Here is a 25,280-nt window from a genome sequence, read left to right as displayed (position 1 = left end):
CCAGTCACCAAAATGAGTTCTCTTACAAACACCAAGTCACTGCCTTGCTCAGAGCATCCTGGAATGTCCCAACTCTTTACTATGGCATGCAGGATGGTTGGTTTCCTGGATCTTACCTGTGAACCATCCCAACTCAAACTTAGGGCACTGGGTGGAGCTCTTTCCCCAGGAGTTACGTTGTTGTATGGGGTTCAGATAACTGCCAGACTCCACTTTCCCCTGTGGTGAGTTTCCCTGTGGGGACCTTGGTGTCATCTTCTGTCATTGCACCACCAGAGTCCACTGTGGCAACCTCTCCTATTTTTAACATTTGGCGGAAGGGGTTAGTATCTCTTTTCAACCCCTTTCAGAAGGATTTTGGGATCTTTATGCAAATATACCCACAGGCCTTTACAAACTGAAGAGAAGTCTTTGCTAAACTGCAAGATTAAAAAACAAGAAGATCAATCGTACAACACTTTCCAAAATCAAGACTTGCTTCAATTTTCTATATAAAGGATGTTGCTCCAATATGTCTTTCGACATATAAAACTTCTACCTCGTCAGGCATACTACCACACACATGGAATTGGATTTGTATAAAATTCAGTTCACTACAAACACACACGTGTGTTTTAAAGGTTCATATCTTCACTTTATATCTTTTCTGTCATCCTTTTAAAATGTTATGGTATTTTATATGTGGCTTAATATATCACTGCCTGTGGTCAATGGCACTAAGATCAGAGTCTCGCCTGACTTTAAACAAAACCCAAATGAATTATCCCTTCAATTAACTGATTATTGTTTCTTTTGTGCCAGACTTCTAAAAGCAAGAAGAAGCTAATAATTGCCCATGTGTCAGAAACTATTTTCTTCTGAATTGATAGACACACACACAGGAATACCTGTATTTCTTAGGACCTATGAATATTTCAGAAGGTAAGGTTTTCAAATTTGGCTCATTCAAGCCCTTTTACCACATGTAACCTAATCTCTGGAAGAATTCTACCCAGGCAGCCAGCAAACATTGACTACAGAAATAGAAATTTCCACTGAAGAACAGATGGCAGAACACCTTTGGATTTTAATGTTGGACCCTCTGGTAGCAGTAAAAATATCATCAGGTCCCACGGACATCCAGTCAGCTAGTAAGGTGTGGCCTTCTAAAGATCCTTAAATGTGTAGACATACACAATCAGCCCTGTTTTTGCCTACAAGTTTTTCAACTTTCTTAGGTCATTCGTTCTTAAAAATCCAAGCTGAAGCAGACAAAGAACTTATTTAAGGAAGTTTGGTGACTCTAGGACCCCTGGTAGGGCCAAGGAGTCATGTTCAGAAGATATCTAACCAGGTACTCCTCACATTATGTGAGGAATCCTGCCCATTTGGTTCAAGATGGTCGAGAGACATTAAGAAAGGTTTAGGGTCCTCTTCATATTGTGGTTTCTTTCTTCTTCTCCTCCCCCCAAAGACAAGAATCCAACAACCCAATGCTCAGCCTCCTTCTGGTTAGCTTTACACTGTCCTCAGTCAATGCTCCCTGAGGTGTCTCCCAACTAAAGACATGGCACCATCGGACGTCTTTTTGGGGGGCATCTTACTTATAAAGGCTAAACTTCATAAAACTAGGGTAGAAATTCCAAATGAATAAGTTAAGCAGAAATCATACATATCACCACATCAACTGTCACTAGATCTTAGGTAGACACACTATGGCTAGGGCCTGAAAATAGACTCAGTTATCTAAAAACAAATGTCTTCAGTCCTGCTCTCACCAACTCCTCGGGGCTTCATCCCTTAAATACCCAATACCCAAGCCATCATCCCTAAAATATCCTAGTAAGATTACCTCAGTGAATAATCTGACTGTCTTCCCCCAACATAGATTCACCCCCACAGAAGCCATTCGCACCCACTCTCCCTTCTCCACATCAAGAGTATCTCCAAGATAACACTTTGGAGTTGACTATCAGTGTCTACATTGCTAGATGAAGGAGTATCAGAGTGACAGCCTGCAGGCGATACGGCCCCCTTGTCCATGTCAGAGTTTGTAGCCCAAGAGGAAAACATCTAACCAATTATCACATGTTGGGACTTTTATTCTGTTCTCTCTTAACTGCCTCCCAGAGAGGGAAGGAAGACCCTCCCATTTCCCAAAAAGAAAAGAAAATCCTTGGTGTAGGAATCTCCTAGAGTTTGTCACTTGCCTTAAGAAGTTTCTGAAAACTTTTAAAAGAGAAACGCAGCTTAGGAACTAGGTAATTAAATTCTTATAGATTTATTCTTCTCCAAACTTGACCACTGTCATGCCCAAGCTACAGGACATTTTGCTGTATTATTTTAGGGACTGTAATAAGATGCCATGAGAAAGGGCATAAAGGGACATGTCAACAAGGAAGTCCTGGGGGAGCCAAGATGCACCAGAAGGGCACAGCTTCCCCATCTATGGCATATGGGAGACATAGGGCATGTGGCCAATAGGGCTAAGTTTGAATGATAGACAAGTGACCGAGGGACTACAGAAAAGGAAGCAATCAACATTACTCAATGAGAAGGGGAAGACCAGCAAAGGTTTCCCTGAACGCAGCTGGAAGGACGAGAAGTAGATTACAAAGGAGAAAAGAAGACAAGGAAAACCTCAGGCAGAGAGACCCACAGCACAGAGGTGTGGACCCAGATAGCAGAGCTAGGGCCTGGAAAATACACGTGGCCTGCAGGAGTGTGGCAGGAGCTGGGTAGATAAATAGCCTGGAACCAACTCTCCAGGGTCCAGAGGACCATGGAATTTGTTCCAGCAGGAAGTACTTTGTCAGTGTGCATTGTAATGACCGATCTGCCCACCACGTGAGGAGCAGATTAGAGACAAGGCAGTGAAACCAGTTATGGGGCTTTGGGAAGGATTCCTGCTGTTTATCATGAGCCCAGAGCATGCCAGGCACTTGGTACACATATTTTGTTTCACTTAATCCTCTCTCTGTGTCAAATGTTCTTAATCATCTCAAATGACTGGAGGAAACTGAGGCACAGGGGGTTAAACATCCCAGGGAGCCAAAGCTGCTAAGTTAAAGCCAGGGAGTCTGGCTCCAGAGTCTACAGGGTTTCCTGCTCGCCTGTTCTGAAATCACCTGGCAGAAACACTCCGAGGCTATTCGAGAGCAGTAAAAGTTGGAGTAGTGAAAAGGGAACAAAACCAACAGCATTTTCAGAGTGATTATAGGTGAGGCAAAGAGATAAGTAAAAATAGCTGAGGTTTCCAGTTTCAGTGAACCAGGGAAAGGGGATTAGAATTAATGACAAGGGGTGGGCAGCAGCATTGGTGGTGAAAATAATTCCCTTATTTGAGGCATGTTAAATTTTCAGAGATTGGGAGATAGCCTGTAAAATTTCTGATGTTGGTGTTCCTCCCATCCTCACCTTCCGTCCTCCCTCAGTGGCGGGGTACCCTCTCCCATCTTCTACAACTCAGTGCCAACATGTTTGCTTGGTTGAAGTCGATTCCCCAAGTCTGGTGTAGATGCTGTTCCCACAGTAATGTCTAGGAGTTCTCTCTCACTGGATGGCTTTGGTATTAAAGGAGAGGTTTTGCCCTTATTGAAGGAATCCATAAAAATCAAAGAGAATATGATGGAAAGGAGGCTCCTGGGGCTCTCTACCTGCCAAAATTTTCTCTCCTGAGACAAAACCAGACTGAAACAGATGAGGGTTTCCCATTAACTCAATAGCTATGGGCTGGACTTGGGTGGTTCTCAAAGTCCTCTCACTGGACACAAAAGCCATAGGGAATAGAGACAATTGGGAGTGCCAGCTAATTCCCTAGAGCATCCAGGCTCTCTTTGGAAAATGTTTTTGTTTGAGGGATTATCTTCTTTTTCAAGCATGCCCCCTCTCTCCTGCTTTCTCTTTTTTTCTCTTCTATCCTTCTTCCCTCAGTCCTAGTTATTTTTGCTAAGCATGTGTTCTGCTATAGAGCTATATCACAGCTACTACGTATTTTTATTTGTGAAATGGAGTTGGTACTGGGGATTGAACTCAGGGCCCTCAACCACTGAGCCACTTCCCACCCCTATTTTGTATTTTATTTAGAGACAGGGTCTCACTGAGTTGCCTTCGCTGAGGCTGGCTTTGAACTCGCCATTCTCCTGCCTCAGTCTCCAGAGCTGCTGGGATTACAGGTGTGCACCACTGTATCCGGCTTACTATTTGTTTTTGTTAAAGGGAAGCATTAAAAGAAAAACTGAGGCCCAATAAAATTGTAAAGAGTTTATTTGAGCAAACAACAATTCATGAATTGGGAAGCACCCAAACCAAAAAGGTCTGGCTCTGTCAAAGAACTACAAGAGACAGGCTTCACTATAGAGTGAAGGCATAAAGTAAGCAAATATTTGATTGGTTACAGTTATAGTTGCCTTATTTGGACAGTCCCACTGGAAAGTCCTAGCTATATAATTTAAGTTAGGTGGCCACTTCTGACTGGTTGCATTTAAGTTTGGCTTTTCTCTAATACTCACATTTATAAATAATGACCCAAGTTAAGTTTTGACTATGTTTACAATTTAAGCAAGATTAAGGTTATTTTGAAGGCCTAACCGGGCTTGCCTGGGGGGAATTTTTCGGGACTATCTCCATTTTTATTTGCTTTAACAATCTCCCAATTTTGGTTATTCTCTCAGCCAGCTGAGAGTGTGACAAGATGGGGCACAGCGTTATCATCAATGACCACCATTGAGGAAGTGGATATAGACCCTGGGACGAGAGTCATTTTGACATTATCACCATCAATAGTTGCACTGGGACAAAGGTTGATGTCACTGTCATCAGCAACTCCATGGCCATCCCTGGTCAGGTGGCTAAGTTCCTCAAGTAGTTTATCCTGATGGTAACCATCTGGTGTGGGAATGGCTACTGGAAAGCATTTAAAACCCCACGAGAGGATGCCAGGCATGCTAGAAGGAAGTACAGTGATTAGGAGGAGAATGACTGGAAACCTCCCTGGAGCAGAAATTCCCACTGATTTCAAGGAATCAGTGGAAGTGACATCCCCTATTTGATGAAAAACTTGTATCTGTTCTTTAAGCTCTTAAATTTTTGACAACAATCCCTGACTTATGAACACAGAAGAAACTTTTTTTTTTCTAATAACTGCACACAAACCACTCTGTTGAATCAATGGGGTATCTAAGACTTGTTATTTTGCAAATTTACTGAAGCAGGTTAGAGAACTCAGTTTGCAAAGCTTGGAGAAAAGTCATTAAAGTTTTTTTCTAAAGTCTTAGAGACATGTTTAGTAGCCTCTTCTAATTCAGAATTAACAATGGAAGGATGGATGCTCTGATGAGAGAGAGAAACCCAGAAATGCATGTAGTAAGAGGGTTAGCACTACACTGCTTAGATTTCTCTGATGTGGAATTATTTTATTAACAAATGAACCAAATTAGTGGTTTTGCAGGTTTTGTTTTTTTGTTTGTTTTGTATGTGAATATTAGGAGTCACCAGTCCTAATCCACAGTGACCATTCTGATTGGGGGCAATTCTTGTACAACAAAGGTATTGTATCCATCTACAACTAAAAAAGTCCAAGCCACTTTGGTAATAAATTCCTATTTCTTTTAAGGACAAAGTTAAATTATGAGGTTCTTGGCATGGGCAAGTATCAGACCTCTTGCCCCCTCAGGTTCCTTAAAAGCTATGGAGCAGGCAGCACTCCTAATTACAGAATTTAGGTAGAGAGTTTGCTTCAGGATCTGGGAGAATCTATTTGGATTTCAGTATTGATAATGGGTATAGGCAAAGGAGGATTTCATGTGGTTACCTTGGGAAAATCTAATCCAAATAGTTTCAACACATTGAGGCACAATAAATCCTAGAGAGAGATTATCAGTCTGATTATTAAAAATACAGAGAGGGAATTTGTCTTTCATTTTGAAGATGGATAAGAAATATAATTGGGAAGAATTGATTTGTCGGGCTTTAGGGATGTGTTCATATTCCTGTGGGTTGATACCAAACTGACGTATTAAGTGGATATAACTGTCATATCAGGTTCTTCATCTACATGGGCACAAATCCAGCCTTCTTCCCGATTAGTTATAGATGCTATTTTTTTTGTACAGTTTCTAATAAGGAGTTTTTACAATCAAAGTTAGTATAGCCTAATAAAATTAAATTTTAAAAAGCAATGAAAACAGCTTGGCAGAAATCCAAAGGCGATGTTTTACAAAGACAAAGCCACAGGAGGAAGTCAAAGCAAGGAACAAATCCCCAAGCAAAGTAACCTCCCAGTGTCTGCTCCACCTCCAAGTTGCTTTCCTAGTTCTGGGGTATGATGGGAAAGAATCCTGATTGATGGCAGGGAAGAGACAGGGAATGGCTAGACAGGGGGATACAATAGAGTTCAAGAAGGGAGTGGCCAGGAGGAAGTGATAAGCTTACAGGAAACGGGAAGCACAAACAAGACACCACTTCCCCAAAAGCTGTGTGATCTGGCAGGGGAAGCAATTACATTAGGGTAAGAAGAGCACATTTCCTATGTTCTACCGACTTCACCAGACTGTCAATAGATTCTACCTCTAGTGGCCTAGTCTTGCCAGGATTCTTTGTCATTAGCCAATACTGTTTATTTAAGTTATACATATTTTATCACAGTGCTAGCTCTTCGGGGAGACTGTCTTCTCCATGAGTGCCTTGGCTTGTATGGCAGATGCTGCCTGAAGACAATTCATGGTGTCCCTGCTCTGGGGTTCCCCCAATGGGGCCTGTATGCACATGTGGGCTCACAGACACAGGGGACAGGTGAGAAGAACAGAAAATGAAAGCCTGTTCATCTGACATTCACTGCTCCCCTCCTGCCTTGCCCTATAGGAATGTGAGGAAAAGGGGGAAAAAACACTAGGGTGTCAGCCATTCCAGTAGAGCAGGGAAGACTCAGGCCAGGAATGGCCAGGAGGCCATAATCCCCTAGGCAGCGCGCTCCATCAGCATCCCTGCATGAGCCTGTGCTCCAAGCCAGGGAGTTTGGAGGGAAACAGAAACAGAATCACTCAGCCTGATGGGGCTGTACAGGGAGGACCTGTGAGGACCATGAACCAAGACCAGATGGCTCCCACCCCATTCTCTGGCAGGGAACTAGGTCAAGGAACTGAAGGACACAGTGTCAAAGAGAGAAGGAGAGCATGGGGAAGGGTTGAGAATTTCTTTTCCTTTCCTTTTTTCCAAAATTCTACCACCATGGGACGTTAAAGTTCATTTTAAAGTGGCTGATGGGTCATATTACTATAGTGTTTAATGTACACTTCAACTTTGGGGATGACATTTATACACAATACGTCTGATTCTTCCTCAGTCTAGTTTACATAACTTCAACTCAAACAGGTTAGAGATGTGGTGCCAGGAAACAAAAGCAGGCCATCTCTGGTTTTCCTCAGCCTCTCCAGACCCTCACTGTCCCCAGTGGCCCATGCCCACAGAGTTCCAGGGCTAAATCCAGAGACGGTGGTCCATCAGAGCAATTAGGACACTGCAGAGGAAGAGAGAGGCTTGGAGAGCCTGTCAGGGAAAGCTGCAGGATAGAATAGCTCAATCCACCTTTATTTTATTCATGTGCCCAGAAATCATTTCCTCAGAGGTCAAACAAACACACTTGACTTAAGAACAGCCAACAAAATTGTCTTGCATTTTATCCTGAAGGCAGAACAAGAAGAACAAAAACAGGGTCAGAACAGGGTGGAAGGAGGAGAACGTTAGCTGAGAGCAAAGAGGGACTGAAAGAGATGGTCCTTTCTTCATGCCCCGGAGATTCGGCAGCTGATCTTGGCCACTGCACAAGCCGACAAGCTTCTTTTAAGGTTATTGCAGTCCTGGAACCTCTCCAGCCTCATAAAATAAAGCTAACCTTTGGAGCTGTGTGATCTGGCAGGGGAAGCAATTACATTAGGGTAAGAAGAACACATTTCCTATGTTCTACTGACTTCACCAGACTGTCACTAGATTCTACCCCAATAAATAAATAAATAAATAAAAAGGCAATCTACCAGTTCCTTCTTACCTAGCCTAACTGGTTCTTTACCCTGCCCACATTGCAATGATGACAATCTTCCCTGCTGGACCAGGACCATCCCAAGGGTAGGCACTGTGTTTCTTCATGTCATAACCTCTATGACTAGTGCTAGGAAGTGCCCAGCAAATACTCAGTGATGATAAGCAGAAATGGCTAGATGAGCCCTCACTGGACAGACACCCAAACCATGTATGTGGTGGCAAGTGCCCCATTATTTTTGAAGAAACTCAAATTTTGCCATGACTTATGCAGTCTCAGGACAAATGAGAAGAGCAGTAAGTGGGCAGGGTCATCGCAGAGGGCTTTGTTTTTTGTTTCATCTGACCTGAGGGTGAATCTTAATAGATGTGGTAAGCCCACACTCACTTTTAGACTCACTTTTAGACTTTGCTCCCAGTTAGATGGCAAGGATATTAAAGCACATCTAATGTTGAGGGCATGATGTCACAGAACTTTCTCAAAAGTAGTAATATTCAAGAGTTGTGGCAGGTGACAATACTGTGGGGTTGGGGATAATAGATAAGACTCCTTTGACTGAAGGTATTAAGTATTAAGCAAGTAGTTGCAGTTCAGGAAAAAGTTCTGGGCCTACTATAAAGAATCAGAGGACAAATAAGGAAACCAAGGTAAAAATCCCAATTAGATGGGCCAGTTTGATCCATAATTTCATCTTATTGGGCATGTGGCTCCTGGGGACTTGCTAGATATGGAAATGTCCATAGCAAGACTAATGCCAGATCCCCCAGTTGGAAGGGGCTGAGGTCTTTTGCTCCTTGGGGATCCCATTCCCACTCTCCTCTATGTTCATCCTCTCCCCTTGGACCACATGCCTAGCCATGCTCAAGCCTCTCCCATATTAAAAGAAAATAAAAGCCCGTCAACACACAGGCAAACTTCCCTGCTAGCACCTCTGTGTTGTAGGTGTGTTGTCTCCACTTCTTTGCTTCTTTCTCACTCTTCTTGGGCACATGCAGCTGAGTCTGTCTTTCTCCACTCATAAGATTACTCTAAGGACCATGTCATCGCCATCAAAAATTATATTGCAAAAAAAAAAAGAGAATTATAATGCAATTGTCCATTTTCTGACCTCTTTCCTACTAAATTATGAAGTCCTTAGGATGAAGTCATGGCTTATTCACCTTTATAACCCTAGTAACAAGGGCTGTACTACTTGTAATTACCAATGACTAACAGAACATCTCTATACATTTTTGCACGAAGCTTATTTAATCTTCACAATAATCCTACATAATAGGTATCATTATCCTTATTTAAAGAAGCTCAAAGAAGTTAAGTAATTTGCTCCAGTCTCCAGAGCAAGTAAGCAGCAGTTAGTATTCAGTCTATAACAGCATAACTATAAATGCATGCTCTTTCTATTCCACTGCACTGTGCCTTTCAACCAAAACACAGATATGGCGACACAGTTCCTACAAGTACAGCATTGAGAGTCAACAGGAGAGAATGATTAAAGAAATAATTACAACAGGGTAGTCTGCAGTTGTAGTTGCATGGCAATGGGTATATTCTGAAGAGAATGGCCTAGGGAAAAAGGGAAGTGAAGGAAGACTGTGATGGGGTGAGGCAGCTAGGGCTTAGAGATGGTATAAGAGATTGATCGGCAAAGTTGGAAAGAATTCTGGGCAGATGTAGGAAATAAGTTTTCTTATACCTCAATTGTTGCATCAGAATAAACTTGAGAAATTAATATTCTGAGTGTAGCATAGATAACAAAGCTGCTAATGCCAATATTTTGACATTTCAAAACACTGAAATGATTAAACGTATGAGTATAAATGCCAATGAGGATGATTTCTCAGAAGTATCGCACATTATATTGAGAGTGTCTTTTTTGAATGCTGCCAGAGTCCTCAAGCAGGCCATTAGGAACGTATTTCTTCATGCCTTGTGCCTCATCAATGTATTCTGCTGTGTTCCAAGTGCTAATTAAAATTGCATACTGATTGTCAAAGTAAAAGCAAAAGTGCTTACATTAAAATAAGTGTCTAAATTAAATGGCACAAAACTGAGAATCTGATTCCAAGTTGACACACAGTTCTTCCCCTTCCCTGTAATTGTTCAGGGAGAAGGCCAAGAGTCAGACATAAAGTTTAACTGTATTTTTCCTAGTATTCTTAATTATTCACAATAATTTAGATCTTTAAAGTTTACAAAAAGCAGTTTCCTAAGTCATCATCCCATTTTATTCTTTCAGTTGTCTAAAATGGTTTGATTTGGAATTTCTAGGTTAAATGTGATATTTTATATGTGAAGAGTACATTGCCTATTATTAAAAATATCTGAGTTCCTATCATAAACTTAATCCTTAGTACTGATTAACTATGTTATAGCCAAACAAAATAATTTTTAAAAAATGCTTGTTCTATACAGATTTTGCTAGGTTCTCAGAAAAAAAAAATATTGGTAAAATTTCCTAACTAAACACTGGACTTGGACATTAGAATAAACAAATGCAAAGTAAATGCTCAATGAACACAGACTATTGTTCTAATTGTTCTACCTAACTATTATTGGGAGACCTGCAAGCAAACTTCAATATACTTGAGTTCAAAAACAACCTCTGTTATCCTTCAACTTGCGAAGAAAACCAGGGGAGTGTTGGTTATCTCCTAATCCCCTAGTCTCTCATTTCACTTCCTGACAATTCTTGCCTATTCTTCTGTCTAGGCAATGCCATGCTCCACAATGTTTTTCCCAAGATTTAGTCCTGGAAAATGAAACTCATTCCTGAATTCTGTCAAATACCACGCATCTTCCCACCTGTTTCACTGTGCACATGCTCCAACATGGGCCTACAGGTGCCTCAGTTTCCTTCTCAGCCCCATTTCCAAGTACATCTTCCTAGATCCATTCAAACGCCACCTCCTCCTACGCCATCCTTTTGGCTCCCTCAAAGCAGAATTAGTGAGTTTCTCATTTGAATTATCATGCTACTTCACTCATTCCTTTATTGGAGCACTTGTCATTACTTGTGGATAGGAAGCACATCTTATCTATCTCTGCTCTTCTCTGGTTTTGTACAGTACCTGCACACAAAATACGGTCAACAAATGTTTACTGAAAAAAGAAATATGAAAGTCTAAAGATTGATGGTACAAAATTTAAGATGAACATTATGATTGAGAAAGGGTACTTGAGTCCTTCAGAAGAGAAAGAACAATACAAGTGAATGCCAAGCTAGCCTAAAATAATCCAAAAGGTACCTAAAAATCACATAATTTTAAAAAATAGAAAGAAAGTACAAAACAATTTAGCTTGCCCTCTTCTGCATGGATTAGACAAAGCCAAGAGTACATTTAGTTTTTGAGACTTGTGTGGCAGACCTTCTAACCCAACCCCAAGTTCATTGCTTTCTCTGTTACTCTCTATTCCCTCTCTGGAGACCTTTTCTAGCCTATTACCATGATAGGAAATTACACTCTATGTTCCAGTCTCAAAAAAATTTTTACTTTGACACAAAAGCAACATAATAGGTTGTTTTGAGAAAACCATCAGTTAGCTAACAACAAGTGCTTGCATGAGTGAATCCACCTGTGTGTTTATATATATCCCTGAAGGATTAACCAATGCTGCCTATCTTAAATTTTAAATAAATGCGTATTTTGAAGAAAAGAATCTTTTTAGTTGTTTTTAAAACTATTCCTAATACAAAAAAAAATGCATTCAAAGAACTAGTTACACAATCCATAAAACACTGTCCTTCAAACACTAGCCTAGAGACCAAATCATACCAAGTAGGCTTCCTCTATGGGACATTATTAAAATATTAGAGGGAAACCAACGGCAGATTTGGGGAGAACATTAAGTTGCCCAAAGTCAACAGAATAAGTGTATTTTTGTACCTTTAGTTTCTTAATATGAGACAGATTTTACTGACTACATTAAGATAAATTAGAAATTATGTGTTTATAAAGTTTGTAGAAGTAAAATCAAATTGCATAAAACAGTATTGTTCATAAAGGAATATTGAACCAACTACATCAGATTGTAAAATACCAGCACTAAAACAAAAACCAAAAGTGAATATTTAAAAACTGTTCATAGCATTAAATTTTAATTTATACAATTAGTGTCATTACCCAGCTAAATATATGGTTGAAAGGTCAGACAAAAAGTTGTGATGGTAAATAATGATAAGTGTCTGAGTTAGCTTCAGTTTTCTTTGCAAATATTCATGAGTTATACATGTTCAACTTTAAAAAAAATATTTAGTTGTAGATGGACACAATCTTTATGTATGTATCTATCTATCTATTTAGTTATTTATATGTGGTGTTGAGGATCGAACCCAGTGCCCCACACTTGTCAGGCAAGTGCTCTACCACTGAGCCACAATCCCAGCCCCATGCTCAACTTTTAACACCTGCATATATCTATCCTTGGTGGGCATACTGCTCAGGGGATTGTGAATTAATGTTAGTATCATCTCGGGAAGAACATAATTAGAACAAAACTGTCTTAAGAAAATAATGCTTGAAAAAGTCACAATACGTTTTATTTTATTGTTGGAAAAACCACAGAACTGTTTTCCTCTATGAAACTGTACATTTAACAATTATAATATTTATTAAGCATGAAGATAGAAGCGAAGCAGGTAAAAGTTGTTCATTACTTGAAAATGAGACTAAGTTGGAAAGTGTCAGAAACAATAGAAGCATTTACATATAAACATAAATTTAAAATGGAATAGGGAAAAACAATAGATGAATGTAAATGAGTAATTTAAAAATGTAAAGCCTTGAAATTAGATAAACAAATTTCTAAAAGCTGGAAAGGAGAAATCAAGGAGATTGAGAATTTGAAAATTTATTATGCATCTGCAATAATTTTGGTAATCAAGACAAAGGGAGAGAGACAAATATTTAGGTTTTCATAAGAGCAAATGATACCTAAATAGATTTTATAAGAATCAGAGAGTGCATTCACTTTTCAGTTATCTCAGAAACAGGAAAAAGAAATGGAAAAATATTATAATGGAAACACTGATCAATGAGCAGAAAGAAAGCTAATTGTAAAAGTAGGATTGCAATCCAAAAGAACTTTAAGGCAGAAAAGCAAAGAGAAATTTTACTCAGTTATCAAAATCCATGAGTATTCAATTAGGAAAAGATAAAAATTTATCCTAAATATTACATGAAGATTTCTGATTATCAATTATTACTTGATGAGTGGTCAAAAGAAACAACAAATCACTCACCACTGGGAATAATGGAAACAAGATAATAAAATATTCTGAAAGGGCTAGCAACATGAACTGGCTGGTAAAGAAAATCTCCTTTGCCTCCTGAATTTTAAAATGAAGTCTTTGGTAGCTGGAATAATAAAGGAGGATTGCTGACTTTTAACAAATTTACTGGAAGATCTGACTTTATTCTGCAAACTAAGACAGCTCTCAACATGACATTCTGGTTTTTTTTTTCTTTTTTTATCATGATGAGAAATGAACCATGTTGTATCTCCTCAAAGAGAGGAATCTGGAATTAAGAGTTTGCCGTCATCACCAGAGTCCTTTTCATTAATATTTTGAATTTCCCAGAAATTTAAAACCCAATACAAAATAAGCATATATTTCATCATGAATTTAAAGAATATGAACTTATTTCTTATACTTCTATTACATAAAACAAATCTTTTTTTTAAAAGAGAGAGAGAGAGAGAGTGTGTGTGGGAGGGAGGGAGAGAGAGAGAATTTTTAGTATTTATTTTTTAGTTTTTGGCGGACACAACATCATTGTTTGTATGTGGTGCTGAGGATCGAACCCTGGCCCCACGCATGCCAGGCGAGCGCGCTACCGCTTGAGCCACATCCCCAGCCCCAAAACAAATCTGTTTATAGGTCTCCAGAATCTTTTATAAAACATCCCTTCTAACAAAGTATATTTTCAGTAAGTCTAAATTATGAAGGTTTCAGCCACACATTCTCACAAGATAAATGCTTTTCACTCATGAATGTTTTATTTAAGTGGTAATAGGTACATTAGAATCAAAGGCACATTATTGTGTTATATCTTCAAGAAATAAACTGAGCTGATGTACTTTGGAAATACATGGAATAAAGCCCAGAAAAGATAAAACAATAATGAATATCAGTCAAGAAATTGCCAGAGATAGAAAATATTATTACTAAAACCCAGAGATGAAATAAACTTACATAAATTTAGTGCAAGGACTTGCTTGCTCTGGGCCCAGTAATATATTTTATTTTCTTTGAACGTCAGTGGCAAAGATTTTCAGATTTTTTACAAACCTTAACTCTTATTTTACTCTTTGAAGATAAAATGGTGAATGAATTAAATTCAGGACTACAGCTTGTGAATTAGGCATGTGGTTTTATGGTTCAGAAAATAGAAATGTACAACCAAAATGCAGTTTCAATTGATACAGATGAAACCAAAACCACTCAATTTACTGTTTCCATCTATACTACCAAAATGAACTACACAGTACTGTGATCATCTCAAATACTATTTCATGTGCTATTAAACCTCACCAGAGTAGTGTTCTTAAGAGTGCATTGTTATGATCAGGAAAACTTGTTTCAAAATACAGAAACCCTGAGGTCTGGGATGAGAATTACAGCCTTAGAGACCAGAGGTCAGTGAGAATCCAACAGTTTATTCCCTTAAGGTGAATGGATAGCAAACTCATGCATAGAATATAAGGAAGATGCATAAAGACTTACATGACTCTGATGTGTTATCGATACAATTACTGCATTTGAATTCCTGCATTCATATTTTAGACCCAAATACAAAATGACTTCTACTTTCCTATAAACTTTGACAGTTTAAACCTATCCAGCTATTTTTTTTTAATGCAGGTGCCTGAGAATCTAAAAAGGGATTTGTATAGATGTTAACACAAAATTTTTGAGCTAGAAGAGGCCATCAGAGTCTAGTCCAATGCTTCTCAGTTGGAAAACCCAAGCAGAGAGGGGTCATCTATGCTCATTTGGTCAAGATTCTTCAGTTGGAAAGTCAGAGAAAACCCAGGCCTTTTCATGATTGAGGTCTTTCATTGAAGTATTTGAGGGTTTGCAACTCAGCTAAAGTGTAGGGAACTAATTTCAAACACATTTTAGGGGCAATATATCAAGAGATAAAACCCCTTTGTAGTTGAAAAATGAAAATTTCATAGTCTAAATGAAAAGAAATACTCAAAAGTTATTGTGAAGAGGAAAGAAAAATTGTATTTTTTTCTTGCTTCCATTATGGAAGAGATATTGCCCTATTTACCAGTGAAATACACCAAGGGCCCAAGTGGGTCTTTCCAGGGTCACGTAATTACACATGTGGACGAGATGGTATATTTTCCAGTGCTCATGATAAACTCAGTGTTCCTTGTTCTGTCAGTGCTATTCCTGGGAGGAAAGTATGCACACATACAAGCTGAAAAACATATCTTTCTTTGAACATTATTTTACGAAATGGTGGAACATAATGATTTGGACAGTAAGTGGTAAGAGTTTATATGCTCCATGAAGATAGTGTTTTGGAGTATGACTCCCTGGCTCATAAACAATGGACTCAATATATTTTGTTTAGTCAGAAAACCATAATTATTAAATCTTTAATTTATGCTTATGCAATTTATTTTTGGAAATTGTATATACTAGTCACTAGTTTCCATTCTTTTAAAAATTTTATTTTGAAATTTTCAAAATACAACAGCCACATAATTGATACAACTATGAGACAAATCTCAACTTATTTCTGAACTCACATCCAATATTCCTCTATTAATTTCTCATGGATGAAGTGTTTCTTTCACTAGCAGATAGTACAATACTATGCTTATTACTTGCAGAATGTTCAAGTTGAATTTTTGTACCTCATTGTCATCTAAATCTAGTTTTATCTTATAGCTAACCACAGAATATTGATGCTTCCTTAATGGGGAGGGTTACTGTTTTAAAAACACTCCTTTTTTAAATGACAGAGTTATAAATCTAAGCTGATGTTAACTATTTATCTTCCTCAGAGATTTGCTGGTCCTTCTGTGTTGTGTAAATTCTTAAGGCTATTTGTAACTTAAAATTCAGAATATATATTTGAAAATATCCTTTCTTGAATTTTGAGTAAGTTGCATACCTACACAAGAGTAGTGTTGATTGAAAAATTACTTACATTTTAATTTTTTTAGTATTGGGGGTTGAACTTAAGGGTGCTTGACCACTGTACCACATCCTCAGCCCTTTTTGTTTTTTATTTTGAGGCAAAGTCTTGCTAAGTTGCCTAAGGCCTCACTGAGTTGCTAAGGCTGGCCTTGAACTTGTGTTCCTCCTGTCTCAGCCTCCAAAGCCACTGAGATTACAAGCATATGCTACTGTGCCCAGCATATTAAGAATTTTTAATATTATGGTGGCTATTTTATTGTTTTTAAAATTGTGCAGTTCCAAATGTCAGATAAAACAGTACTCTATAGAAAAGACACAATTGCAAAGAGGCTACAAATCCCTCACCTTCCCCACATTCTATTTTGCTCCTCTTGTTGCCCAGAACACCTGCAGTACCTAGCCTGGATATAGCTGCTCCCTTCCCCTTTGCTAACTATTTTAAAGAATTAGGTAGAGGTTTGGGGACACAATGTCTTTCCCCAGACCTGATCTACAAAATGAAATATGTCCATTCATACAACGATCTGCCTTAGGAAACAAAAACTGGGATTCCTTCCCTTCCAGTCAGAATTAAAGTCAGGAGCAGAAAGCCAATAAATGTGGTGAGACACCAAATGGAATCTGACATAAACAGCAATGAAGTCTATTTCCTTCTTGACAGTCAGGGTGTAATGGAACGGGGGATGATTTTACACATAAAAATTTGAGAAAAATTTGAGCAGAAAAGAATTAAAGGCCACAAAGTTGTGTGTCCCTTTTCATTTTCAAAACAATTATTAAGATCTGAACAGGGCATTTGTTTTCGATTGATTCAGTTAAGGTTCAGTTTTAATCAAATACAACCAGCACAGAATTTTATGGAAGAAGGCCAGCAGGAGTAAAGTGTAATCTGTTTTAGAGGATCCCCTTCCCAGGATCAGCTTTCACCTGTAGGGCTTTTCAAAGTCCGCCTTGATCCCTCACCCCAGCCTCCAGCCTGGCGGTCTGACCGCCCGGCTCTGCCCCCTACCCCCCCCACCCCCGCGCTCCCCAGAGCAGCCCCTTTTTCATACTTGCTAGAGTTTGCTACGTGGTGTTTGGCCTGCAATAGCAGGACCCTCCGGCTCTGGAGAACCAACTCGAGCTGGACTTTGCTTTACGCAGAGCTGTCAGGTCTAGGGAAATTTCCTGGCAGCTTGGTGTCTGGGAGGGATCAGTTTTGCTTTTGCTAATCAAAGTTTACAAAAGCACAGGTGAGCTGCTAAATGGCATACGGGAAATCGGGTGCCACTACCCACGACTGGGGCGCGCAGCCCTAAGAGGGTAAGCGGGTGGCAAAGGTCCCCGAGCCCGAGACGACTCCACTCCCAGGAGCGCGGCGGCGGGCGGGGGTTTCTCACGCCGGAGCCGAGAAAAACTAGTCCAGCCACACCAAGCGCCCAGGTGACGGAGCTCGGACGCCGTGGTGGGCAAGGGCCATCCAGCCCCGTTCCCGACAGTCGCGTCCGCAGCGCGCTAAACGCACAAGGCACCCCGCACGTCGGGCCGAGTCCCTCGCGGGTGGCGTTCCCTCCGCTGCCCCACCTGTAGTGAAGCTCCCTCCCAGCTCCTTGCCCAAGTGCTTTGGAAACTGTCAACGGCCAGGCAATGTGACAGGAGACCATAAATATGCAGGAGAGATGCAGACAAAATAGCAGACACACGGGGCCAGCGCTTGCGGGAGTCGAGGACCTGGAGCCCGGCCCCAGCCGCCGCGCCCGCGCCAGCGCTGCCAAGGCCGGGCGGGCGGCGCCGGCGCACTCCGGGCACCAAGCCTGCAAAAGGGGCCCCGGGCGGGCGGCCGGACACCCCGCAGACGGCGGGCAGCTGGCGCCGCGGCCACCGCCCCCGGGCTCCGCAGCCGACCCACCGCGCGCCGCCGTCTCCGCGCCCGCACCGCTCCCGCTGGGTCCAGAGCCCGAATCCCGGAGGCGCCCGCTCTCCCCGGCTGCGCGGCCCGGCTGCATGGAGCCCAGCCCAGCGTCCCGGGCGGCCGAGCCCGCCGCGACCAGGGAAGCCGCCGCTCGCCACGGCGAAAGCAGGAAGAAGATGGCGGCGGCCGTGGCGGCAGCGGCGGCGGCCGCGGCCTCGCACGCGCCGCTGACGCCAATGGCGCGCGCCGGCCGGCGGGCTACGGATGGCGGCGGCGGCGGCGGCGGCCCGGGCTCCGGCGAGGGGCGGGGCGAGTCGGGGAGGGGGCCGGCCGGAGGCGGAGGCCGGGCCGGCGGCTGGAGGGAGGCGGTGGGGACAGTTTGTTGTGCTCGGAACATGGCGGGCGTCGGCGACGCGGCCGCCCCGGGAGAAGGTGGCGGTGGCGGCGCGGACGGCCAGGAGCGGGACGGTCGAGGCGAAGCGGAGCAGCCGGGCGGGAGCGGCAGCCACGGGCCTCCTCCAGCGCCCCAGCACACGGAGACGCTGGGCTTCTACGAGAGCGACAGGAGGCGGGAGAAGCGCCGCGGCCGCGCAGGTGAGCCGGCGGGCGGGCGCGTAGGCCGCGGTGGGGCGAGGGGCGCGGGCGGCGGGGTCTGCGGCCCGCTCCTCCCGGGCGTCGCTGCTCCAGGGCCGCCGGGCCGTGGGCGCGCGGAGCGGCGGCGTCCCAGGCTGCTGCGGCTGCTGACAGCTCTCGGGCCGGCTGCGCGCGGCCGAGGCCCCGCGGCGGCACCCGGCAGGTGTGCCCCGCGGGAGCGCTGCCCGCCCTCAGCCTGGTCAGCCGGAGGCCGGCGGGCATTGCCGCCCCAGGAGCCCGGAATGGGAAGCGCAGGGCTTTCCTAGTCGTGCTCACCCAAGGTGACTTTTTTGTTCCCTATTTTAAAGGAACTTGAGCCGTAGAAACCTGTTAACTTGCCCTCCAAATAGATTTTTCACACACGCAGCTAGCAGGGTGGCAATGACCGTGAAGTTCAATAGTTCATTATTTTTCCCAGAACAGAAATATTTAGCACTCCTCAAAATGTTTCACGTGAACTTTTCCTGAACTGAAAACTTGAACCAAAAAAAAAAAAAGATATATATATATATATATAGCCACGGGAGAAAATCTGCATCACTTCTGAACCCGATTTTCAATAACCACATTTAAGCATGTTATCATATTACAATTTCTGTGCGTTTTAGGTTTTTTTTTTAATTGAATTTGTATTCATATTGCAGTTGGATAGTAAGCTTAAAAGAAAAGATCTAGAGATATTTGTTTCATGGAATATAGAGTAATTAGAGTGTTTTAATTCTTACATAATTCCAAGTTTGGACAGCAAGCTGAATCATAAGTCTATTAAATTTCTTCCAATTAAAAATTTGATTCTAGACTGACACAGCTGAATAGAGGCTGTGTTAGCTGTTATTTCTTGCAGTTCACACACATAAGTGTTTAAGGTATAAAGCTGATGCATCATTGATTGTTCTTGGGTGTTGAAATTACAGGAGTACTTAAAAGACCAAGAGGCTGATCAGATGAGATCCTAACTGATTTGCTAATTCTCTGAACTGGACACATTTTAAAATAGGTTCATATCTTTGAGAACTTAAATACAGACTGCGCCTTGTTTGGTCTTTTTTAGTGAACCACTTGAAATTTCTCAACAATTCTTTATTTGGTTTAGTTGTCAGTTAAACGCTTGCTAGAGTCTATGAATTGATAGGATATAAAAACAAAGCATTAAAACTCTCAGCTCCCTGTTTGCTTAGACTTGACTTTTGAAAGCACTCTGCAAATTGAAATAAATCTGGCCAGTTTTCACTTTAGTTTCTTTAAAATATTTCTGAGTTCAATAAAGCCAACATTTTAAAAGCTGGTTTGTTGTTTGCATGAAGATAAAATGAAGTTATCAAGAGCCTTTGATGAGCACAGACCTTGGGCTGGTAGAATTGCACATAATTCTCCTTCCCTGGCTTTCTGAGATGGAACTGGAAACCTGGGATGGGTCTGGATACCTGGATTTCCATACACTTCATCCCATACTCCACCCATTCTTCACCAGCATGGTTCCCTGAGCTTGGTGTACTGAAGATGTTTGACTGGGTTTTAACCCATGGTTAGAGTCTTCACTAGAGCTTTAGCTGTTGGGATGGTCCTCCTTGTTTCCCCAATTCCATCAGTTTTATGAGGAGAGATGACAGTGGTCACTCCTGTTTTGTTAGGTCACACTAGCCTTAGGGATTAGGAGTTAGGTGAGCATGTTCCCGAGAACATGTCAGCTGGAGGCCCCAGCCACTGGTATTGTAGTGGGCCTTGGCATGATCTCCTTCCTCTGTCCCCTGGTGTCTGCTCCTGTTGCAGCTCATGTCTACATGTAACTCTGATGCTGCATTGGTGAAAGCTTCGCCCTAGATTAGAATTCATTTAGCCATTCTTCCTTGTTCACTCTGCTCTGCCAGCACAGCCCCTTCTCTGCTCTGTAATCTTCCCTTCCTTTCCAGAATTTAGAACACTGTTTTCCTGGCCAGAGGGCCTTTGAGTGGCACTACCTGGTGTTGGACATAAAGCATTTCTCCCTGAGTCAGAGGAGTCTTCCGAGGTTGGCAGTCATACTGAAGGTGTTACCACTAGTCTGTTCTTCCTAGTAAGTCCTCCATGAGTGTGCTGTTGCCCCTCTGCAAGTTGGGTCAGCCTTTGTTTTTCCTTTTCGAAAGTCATATCTTAGTGTCTTGTTGGCCTAAACATCACTTAGTTCCAAACTCCCCTTTATCATTTCTTCCAGGGACTTTGGGGCTTTGATTATAAGACATTTGTCCATCAGTCCTAATAGCCTAGGATTCCCCAAGCGAATGTATGATTTAAGTGCTTATCCATACTCTCCAGCTGAGTAAAATAAATCAAAATATAGAATTTAAGCTTCATTTTTTGTTTTTGGTTTTGTTCCTGATTGTCTTGATTTATATGTTTAGAAAAATAAATATACAAATTTATGTATATACCAACTGAATTTATCTACATAAGGTGTGGTTTTCTTATCGTTTTTTTCAAACTCTTCTCTCACTTAGTTCTCAAAACTTCTGTTTTGACTGTGTTACCACTTGGCAATAGGTTAAAGCTTGTCTCTGATGTTAGTACTTACACCTTACAACAGGGCACCCACTGAGCTTTCCTAAATGTGGTCACACCTTGGACTCTGGGGATGATGGTCATCCAGAACTACATTCTCACTTCTTTGGTTCTCTTTTTTTCCTATTCTTAAAAATGCTGTATTTTTCCATTTTGCTTTTTGACATACGAACAGATAATGAGTACTACATATCATCATGGATTTGGCCTTGTCCCCCCTTTGATTCATCCACAGAAGTTCTAGGAGGGAAAAGGGTAGCCATATTCACCTTTGGGTATTGGCATCCAACAAGTCACCTTGGGACTGAGAGTTAGGCAATCTGTGTTCTTGGCTTGGTTCAGTCATTGAATTGCTTTGTAGCCAGTGCTTGCTTAGATGGCTTGCCTAATCCATTTGGCTCTGTTTCATAGTGTCACTACTAAATAGTACCTAAATTATCTAAGTTGGCGTATTCACCGTGGAGACCTAACAGAAGGTACAGTGTAAGATAAGTGTGACACCTGCCAGTGAGGCTGAAGCAGTAGCCTCCTTAGGCAACTGTTGGGTTCATAGGGATCAGTCTGCCTTGTAAACAAAAAGGCTGAATTGGGTTTGGGTGAACAGTGAGTGCTGTTTCTTTTTCCATGGTGACTATTGTTTCTGCAGCTCAGACCTGTTTTCTGTCCTTGGTTCTCTTCTTTGCTTTACCCATCATTGGACTTCTTGCTTTATCTCTGTAAGAGGTTGGGCAGAGGCAGGAGGAAAGATTGAAACTCAGAAAAGCCAACGGACCTCCTTATTAGGAATCCTCACAGAAGATTTCCAGTGGAAAAAAAAGGTTTTAACTGTTGGTATTCCTCATGTCTTGTTACTTGTGTAATTGAAAAATGTAAGTTCTTCCTGTTGAAATATGTTTTCATTTAACCAGTCTTTACCCTCCATTGAATATTTATATGATCATCCCTGTGGTCCCAACTCATCCTAATGGATGACTAAAGGCCACTAACTCTGAAATTGTGACCTAAAGGCAGATAATTTCTTACTTACAAAGGAAAATAAAAATAATTAGAAAATGGCTGAGAAATTACCACAACCCTGCTACAGAAAAGTAAAGTTAGCTCCTTTTCTCTGACAACCTATTGTTCTGCTTTTAAACTTCTCACTCGATTTACTAATTAGTATGTGTAAGCCAAACAGACAGTGAAAAGTTATTCTCTTTTGTCTCTGATCAGTTCATTATCTTTTTAAAATTATTTAATTTTAACTTAGTTTATCCTTCAAAATTCAGTCCTAGTAGCTCATTTGTAGTTCATTGTGGCAAATATGTATATGTTTTAAACAATTAACAATCATATTATTGGTATACCTTTCCCATTTTTTTAATCCTTTACTTTGTAATCTGTGTCCTTGGAAAAGTTATTTTTTAATTTTGTACCTGTTTTCCATCTCTAAATTCATGAATATTCTTCCTGTTCTTTACTTTCTGAAATGAGACTATAAACATTTTTTTGAGGAGCATAGTAACATGAGTATAATATGAAAAATGTTTCTTTTGCTTATATTTGAATTCAAAGGACAGAATTGGTATTATATTGATTCCCCAAAGTCTAGTTTTTAGTTTGCCTTTCATTTATGTAATAAATTATGTAATAAATTTACATTTACTATTTAATGTAACCATAATAGAGTCTATAAAATATTTCAGCTAAAAAAACTGGATATTTGCATGGTTCATATTTTCTTAACAGTTAACTAGTATTACTTTCTAACTTACTTTTTCACTGTGCAATGCTATTTTAAGAATGATATATTTAGACATATTACTGAATATATAAATATATTTATGATTACTCATTGCTTTTAATATTTATTTTACCTAGGTTGTTATTTCTAAGCTGTCTTGGAAAATAATTAAGCATAATAATTCTTTTACACTATATTTGTTTTCAGTTTAACTGAATTATAGAGAAGTTCTATGGGGAAAGCTGAGAATTGATTAAAAATATGCTGGAGGAATTGATTTGCATTTATGATTGATATTACTTTTCTTATGTTAAATATTCACAATTGACAAGCCTTAGCTCTAATGTAGAAGCACTTACGTTATAATTAAATACTAAAATCCGTCCCCCCTTTTTTTTTTGGTACCAGGGATTGAACTCCAGGCCCTCAACTACTGAGCCTCATCCCTAGCCCTGTTTTATATTTTATTTAGAGACAGGGTCTCGCTGAATTTCTTAGGGTCTCGCTGTTGCTGAGACTGGCTTTGAACTCAGGATCCTCCTGCCTCAGCCTCACCACTGCGCCCAGCTATCCCTATTTTTAATAGAGTTTTTTGAATGTTGTTTTTTCTTCTTAAGATCTGGATAAATGAACAATTTTTTTGACATCTAAAAAGTTCAGAAAATAAATATTTGGATTCTTTTATTTTGGAAAAGAATGCTCTTAAAATGGAAAGTAGATGTATGGCATAACAAATGAGAACTACTCCTTTGCTAAGAAAGAATGAAATGCCACCAGGCACAGGAAAAGTTGAGGTGTACTCCTCTGGCAGAGTTCTTGAAGGGTGGTACCCACAGGCGAAGAATAATAGCTCTCCTTAATAATGATCAGGAAGTGATACCCCAAATCACAGGGCAGAAAATTGAGACAGGCATGCAGAATGCTAGAGAACAATGTTTAACAAAGCAAAACGAAGTCACAGGTGTGCCAACGATGGTAACATACTGCAGAATACAGCCTCTGCAAGGGTGAGGGAAAGCAGAGGGATGGGTCAGCCTGTTAACTGGGCGCCAGGCAGTGCTGTCTTCTTCCTTCCACAGGAATCAAAATCCAGTCGGGACTAGGTCATATTCTCTCAATGTTTGCTGGATGGATGGATGATGATTAGGATGTAGGGGAGACAGCATGCTGAACATAGTTCAGATCTAGGTTCTGGTCCAGTTTTGCCCTTAACTTTTCAATGACTTTGATCAAGTTTCTCAACTTTCTCTGTTTCTTCATTTGTAAAATGTGAATGCCATTAATTGCTCCCTGTAGCCCCCTTAATCGTTGTGAAAATTATTTGAAGTACTGGAAGCAAGGCCTTTGTAAGTTGTTCTGTGCTTCCACGTGAAGTGTTTGGATCCTTTAAACATGGCCTCTTCTCCAAGAGTTGGTGAGAGGAGATTAGGGAAAGCTCTTGAGACATTTGATACCTGGAGGCTTGGGGTTGTTTTGTTTTGTTTGTTTCTTAGAGTTACCTTATCCTATCTTCTAGAATTGTTCTCCATCCCATCAGCCAAGCATTTATTGTGCTCAGAGATAACCCCTTCTGTCAGAGCTCGCTCAAGGCTGGACATTAGGAATATAGCGGTACATAGCATTGCTCTCAAGAAATTCATGGTCTTGTAAGGCAGCTGAATGGTTAGTGGTGCGGTGTCACAGAAGTCAGCCCAGGTGCTGTGGCAGCATAGGGAAAGGGGGGTGTCTAGTTTTCCAGAAAGAACACAGGCTCCTTTTCACAGCACCTGACAGTGATAGGCAGCATAAAATAGTGACGAAGGGCACGTGCTTAGGGATAGACTTCGTAGAGACCTCCTTGGCTTCTCTCTGCCTTGGTTTCTTCATCTGCAAAATGGGCTTAACTCTAGAACCTGTTTCATAGTTATGGGGGGGGTCAAACTATGTTTTTATCATTTGATGTTTTAACATTCTCTGTTGTGGTTCAAAATTAGTTTTAATAAAAATTCTTATTTCTGGAGATGAACTCCAACTATTGTTAGGTATTTATAATGTAGTTAAAACACTTCTGTTTCTTACAGAAACTGTTTATTGTTCAACCATAGAAACAGGACTGCAGAAATAGCATCAGTAAACATTAGATAACGGCCAAGCCAGAAGTGGTGAACACTGTAGAACTTGTAAAATGAACAGTAAGTAGTTCAAGACATTGTGGCAGTCTTTGCGGTTTTCATATGCATCCATACAGATATGGTCAGTCCCTCAGTGATCTCTGTGGAAGGCAGGCAGGAAGCAGGTGTCACAGAGCTGCCTGAGCATAAGTTTTCTCTTCTGTGAAATGGAGGGG

The 25,280-nt window shown here is 41.1% G+C and overlaps 1 protein-coding gene and 1 long non-coding RNA gene across 3 annotated transcripts in view; one reads left to right on the top strand and one right to left on the bottom strand.

Moving 5' to 3' along the window:
• Nucleotides 1-4,227: 4,227 nt before the first annotated feature.
• On the bottom strand, nucleotides 4,228-18,310 carry LOC120892403 (uncharacterized). Of its 2 annotated transcripts, none has more exons than XR_013425714.1 (2): nucleotides 17,225-18,310; nucleotides 4,228-9,042 (listed from the first exon to the last, which is right to left on the bottom strand). It is a non-coding gene; the product is annotated as an uncharacterized LOC120892403 (long non-coding RNA). The 2 variants fall into 2 exon arrangements; XR_013425713.1 differs by having other exon boundaries at nucleotides 18,061-18,310.
• A 71-nt stretch (nucleotides 18,311-18,381) lies between these two features.
• Tapt1 (transmembrane anterior posterior transformation 1) overlaps nucleotides 18,382-25,280 on the top strand; it is a 54,325-nt gene continuing 47,426 nt past the window's right edge. The window contains exon 1 of the mRNA XM_078021113.1: nucleotides 18,382-18,657. Within this exon, the coding sequence (XP_077877239.1) occupies nucleotides 18,459-18,657 (199 nt within the window). The 5' untranslated portion in view covers nucleotides 18,382-18,458. The remainder of the gene's footprint in view (nucleotides 18,658-25,280) is intronic.

This window comes from Ictidomys tridecemlineatus, chromosome 9 (assembly GCF_052094955.1).
Source record: "Ictidomys tridecemlineatus isolate mIctTri1 chromosome 9, mIctTri1.hap1, whole genome shotgun sequence".
Classification (NCBI taxonomy): domain Eukaryota; kingdom Metazoa; phylum Chordata; class Mammalia; order Rodentia; family Sciuridae; genus Ictidomys; species Ictidomys tridecemlineatus.
This window is presented reverse-complemented; position numbering and strand designations above follow the sequence as displayed.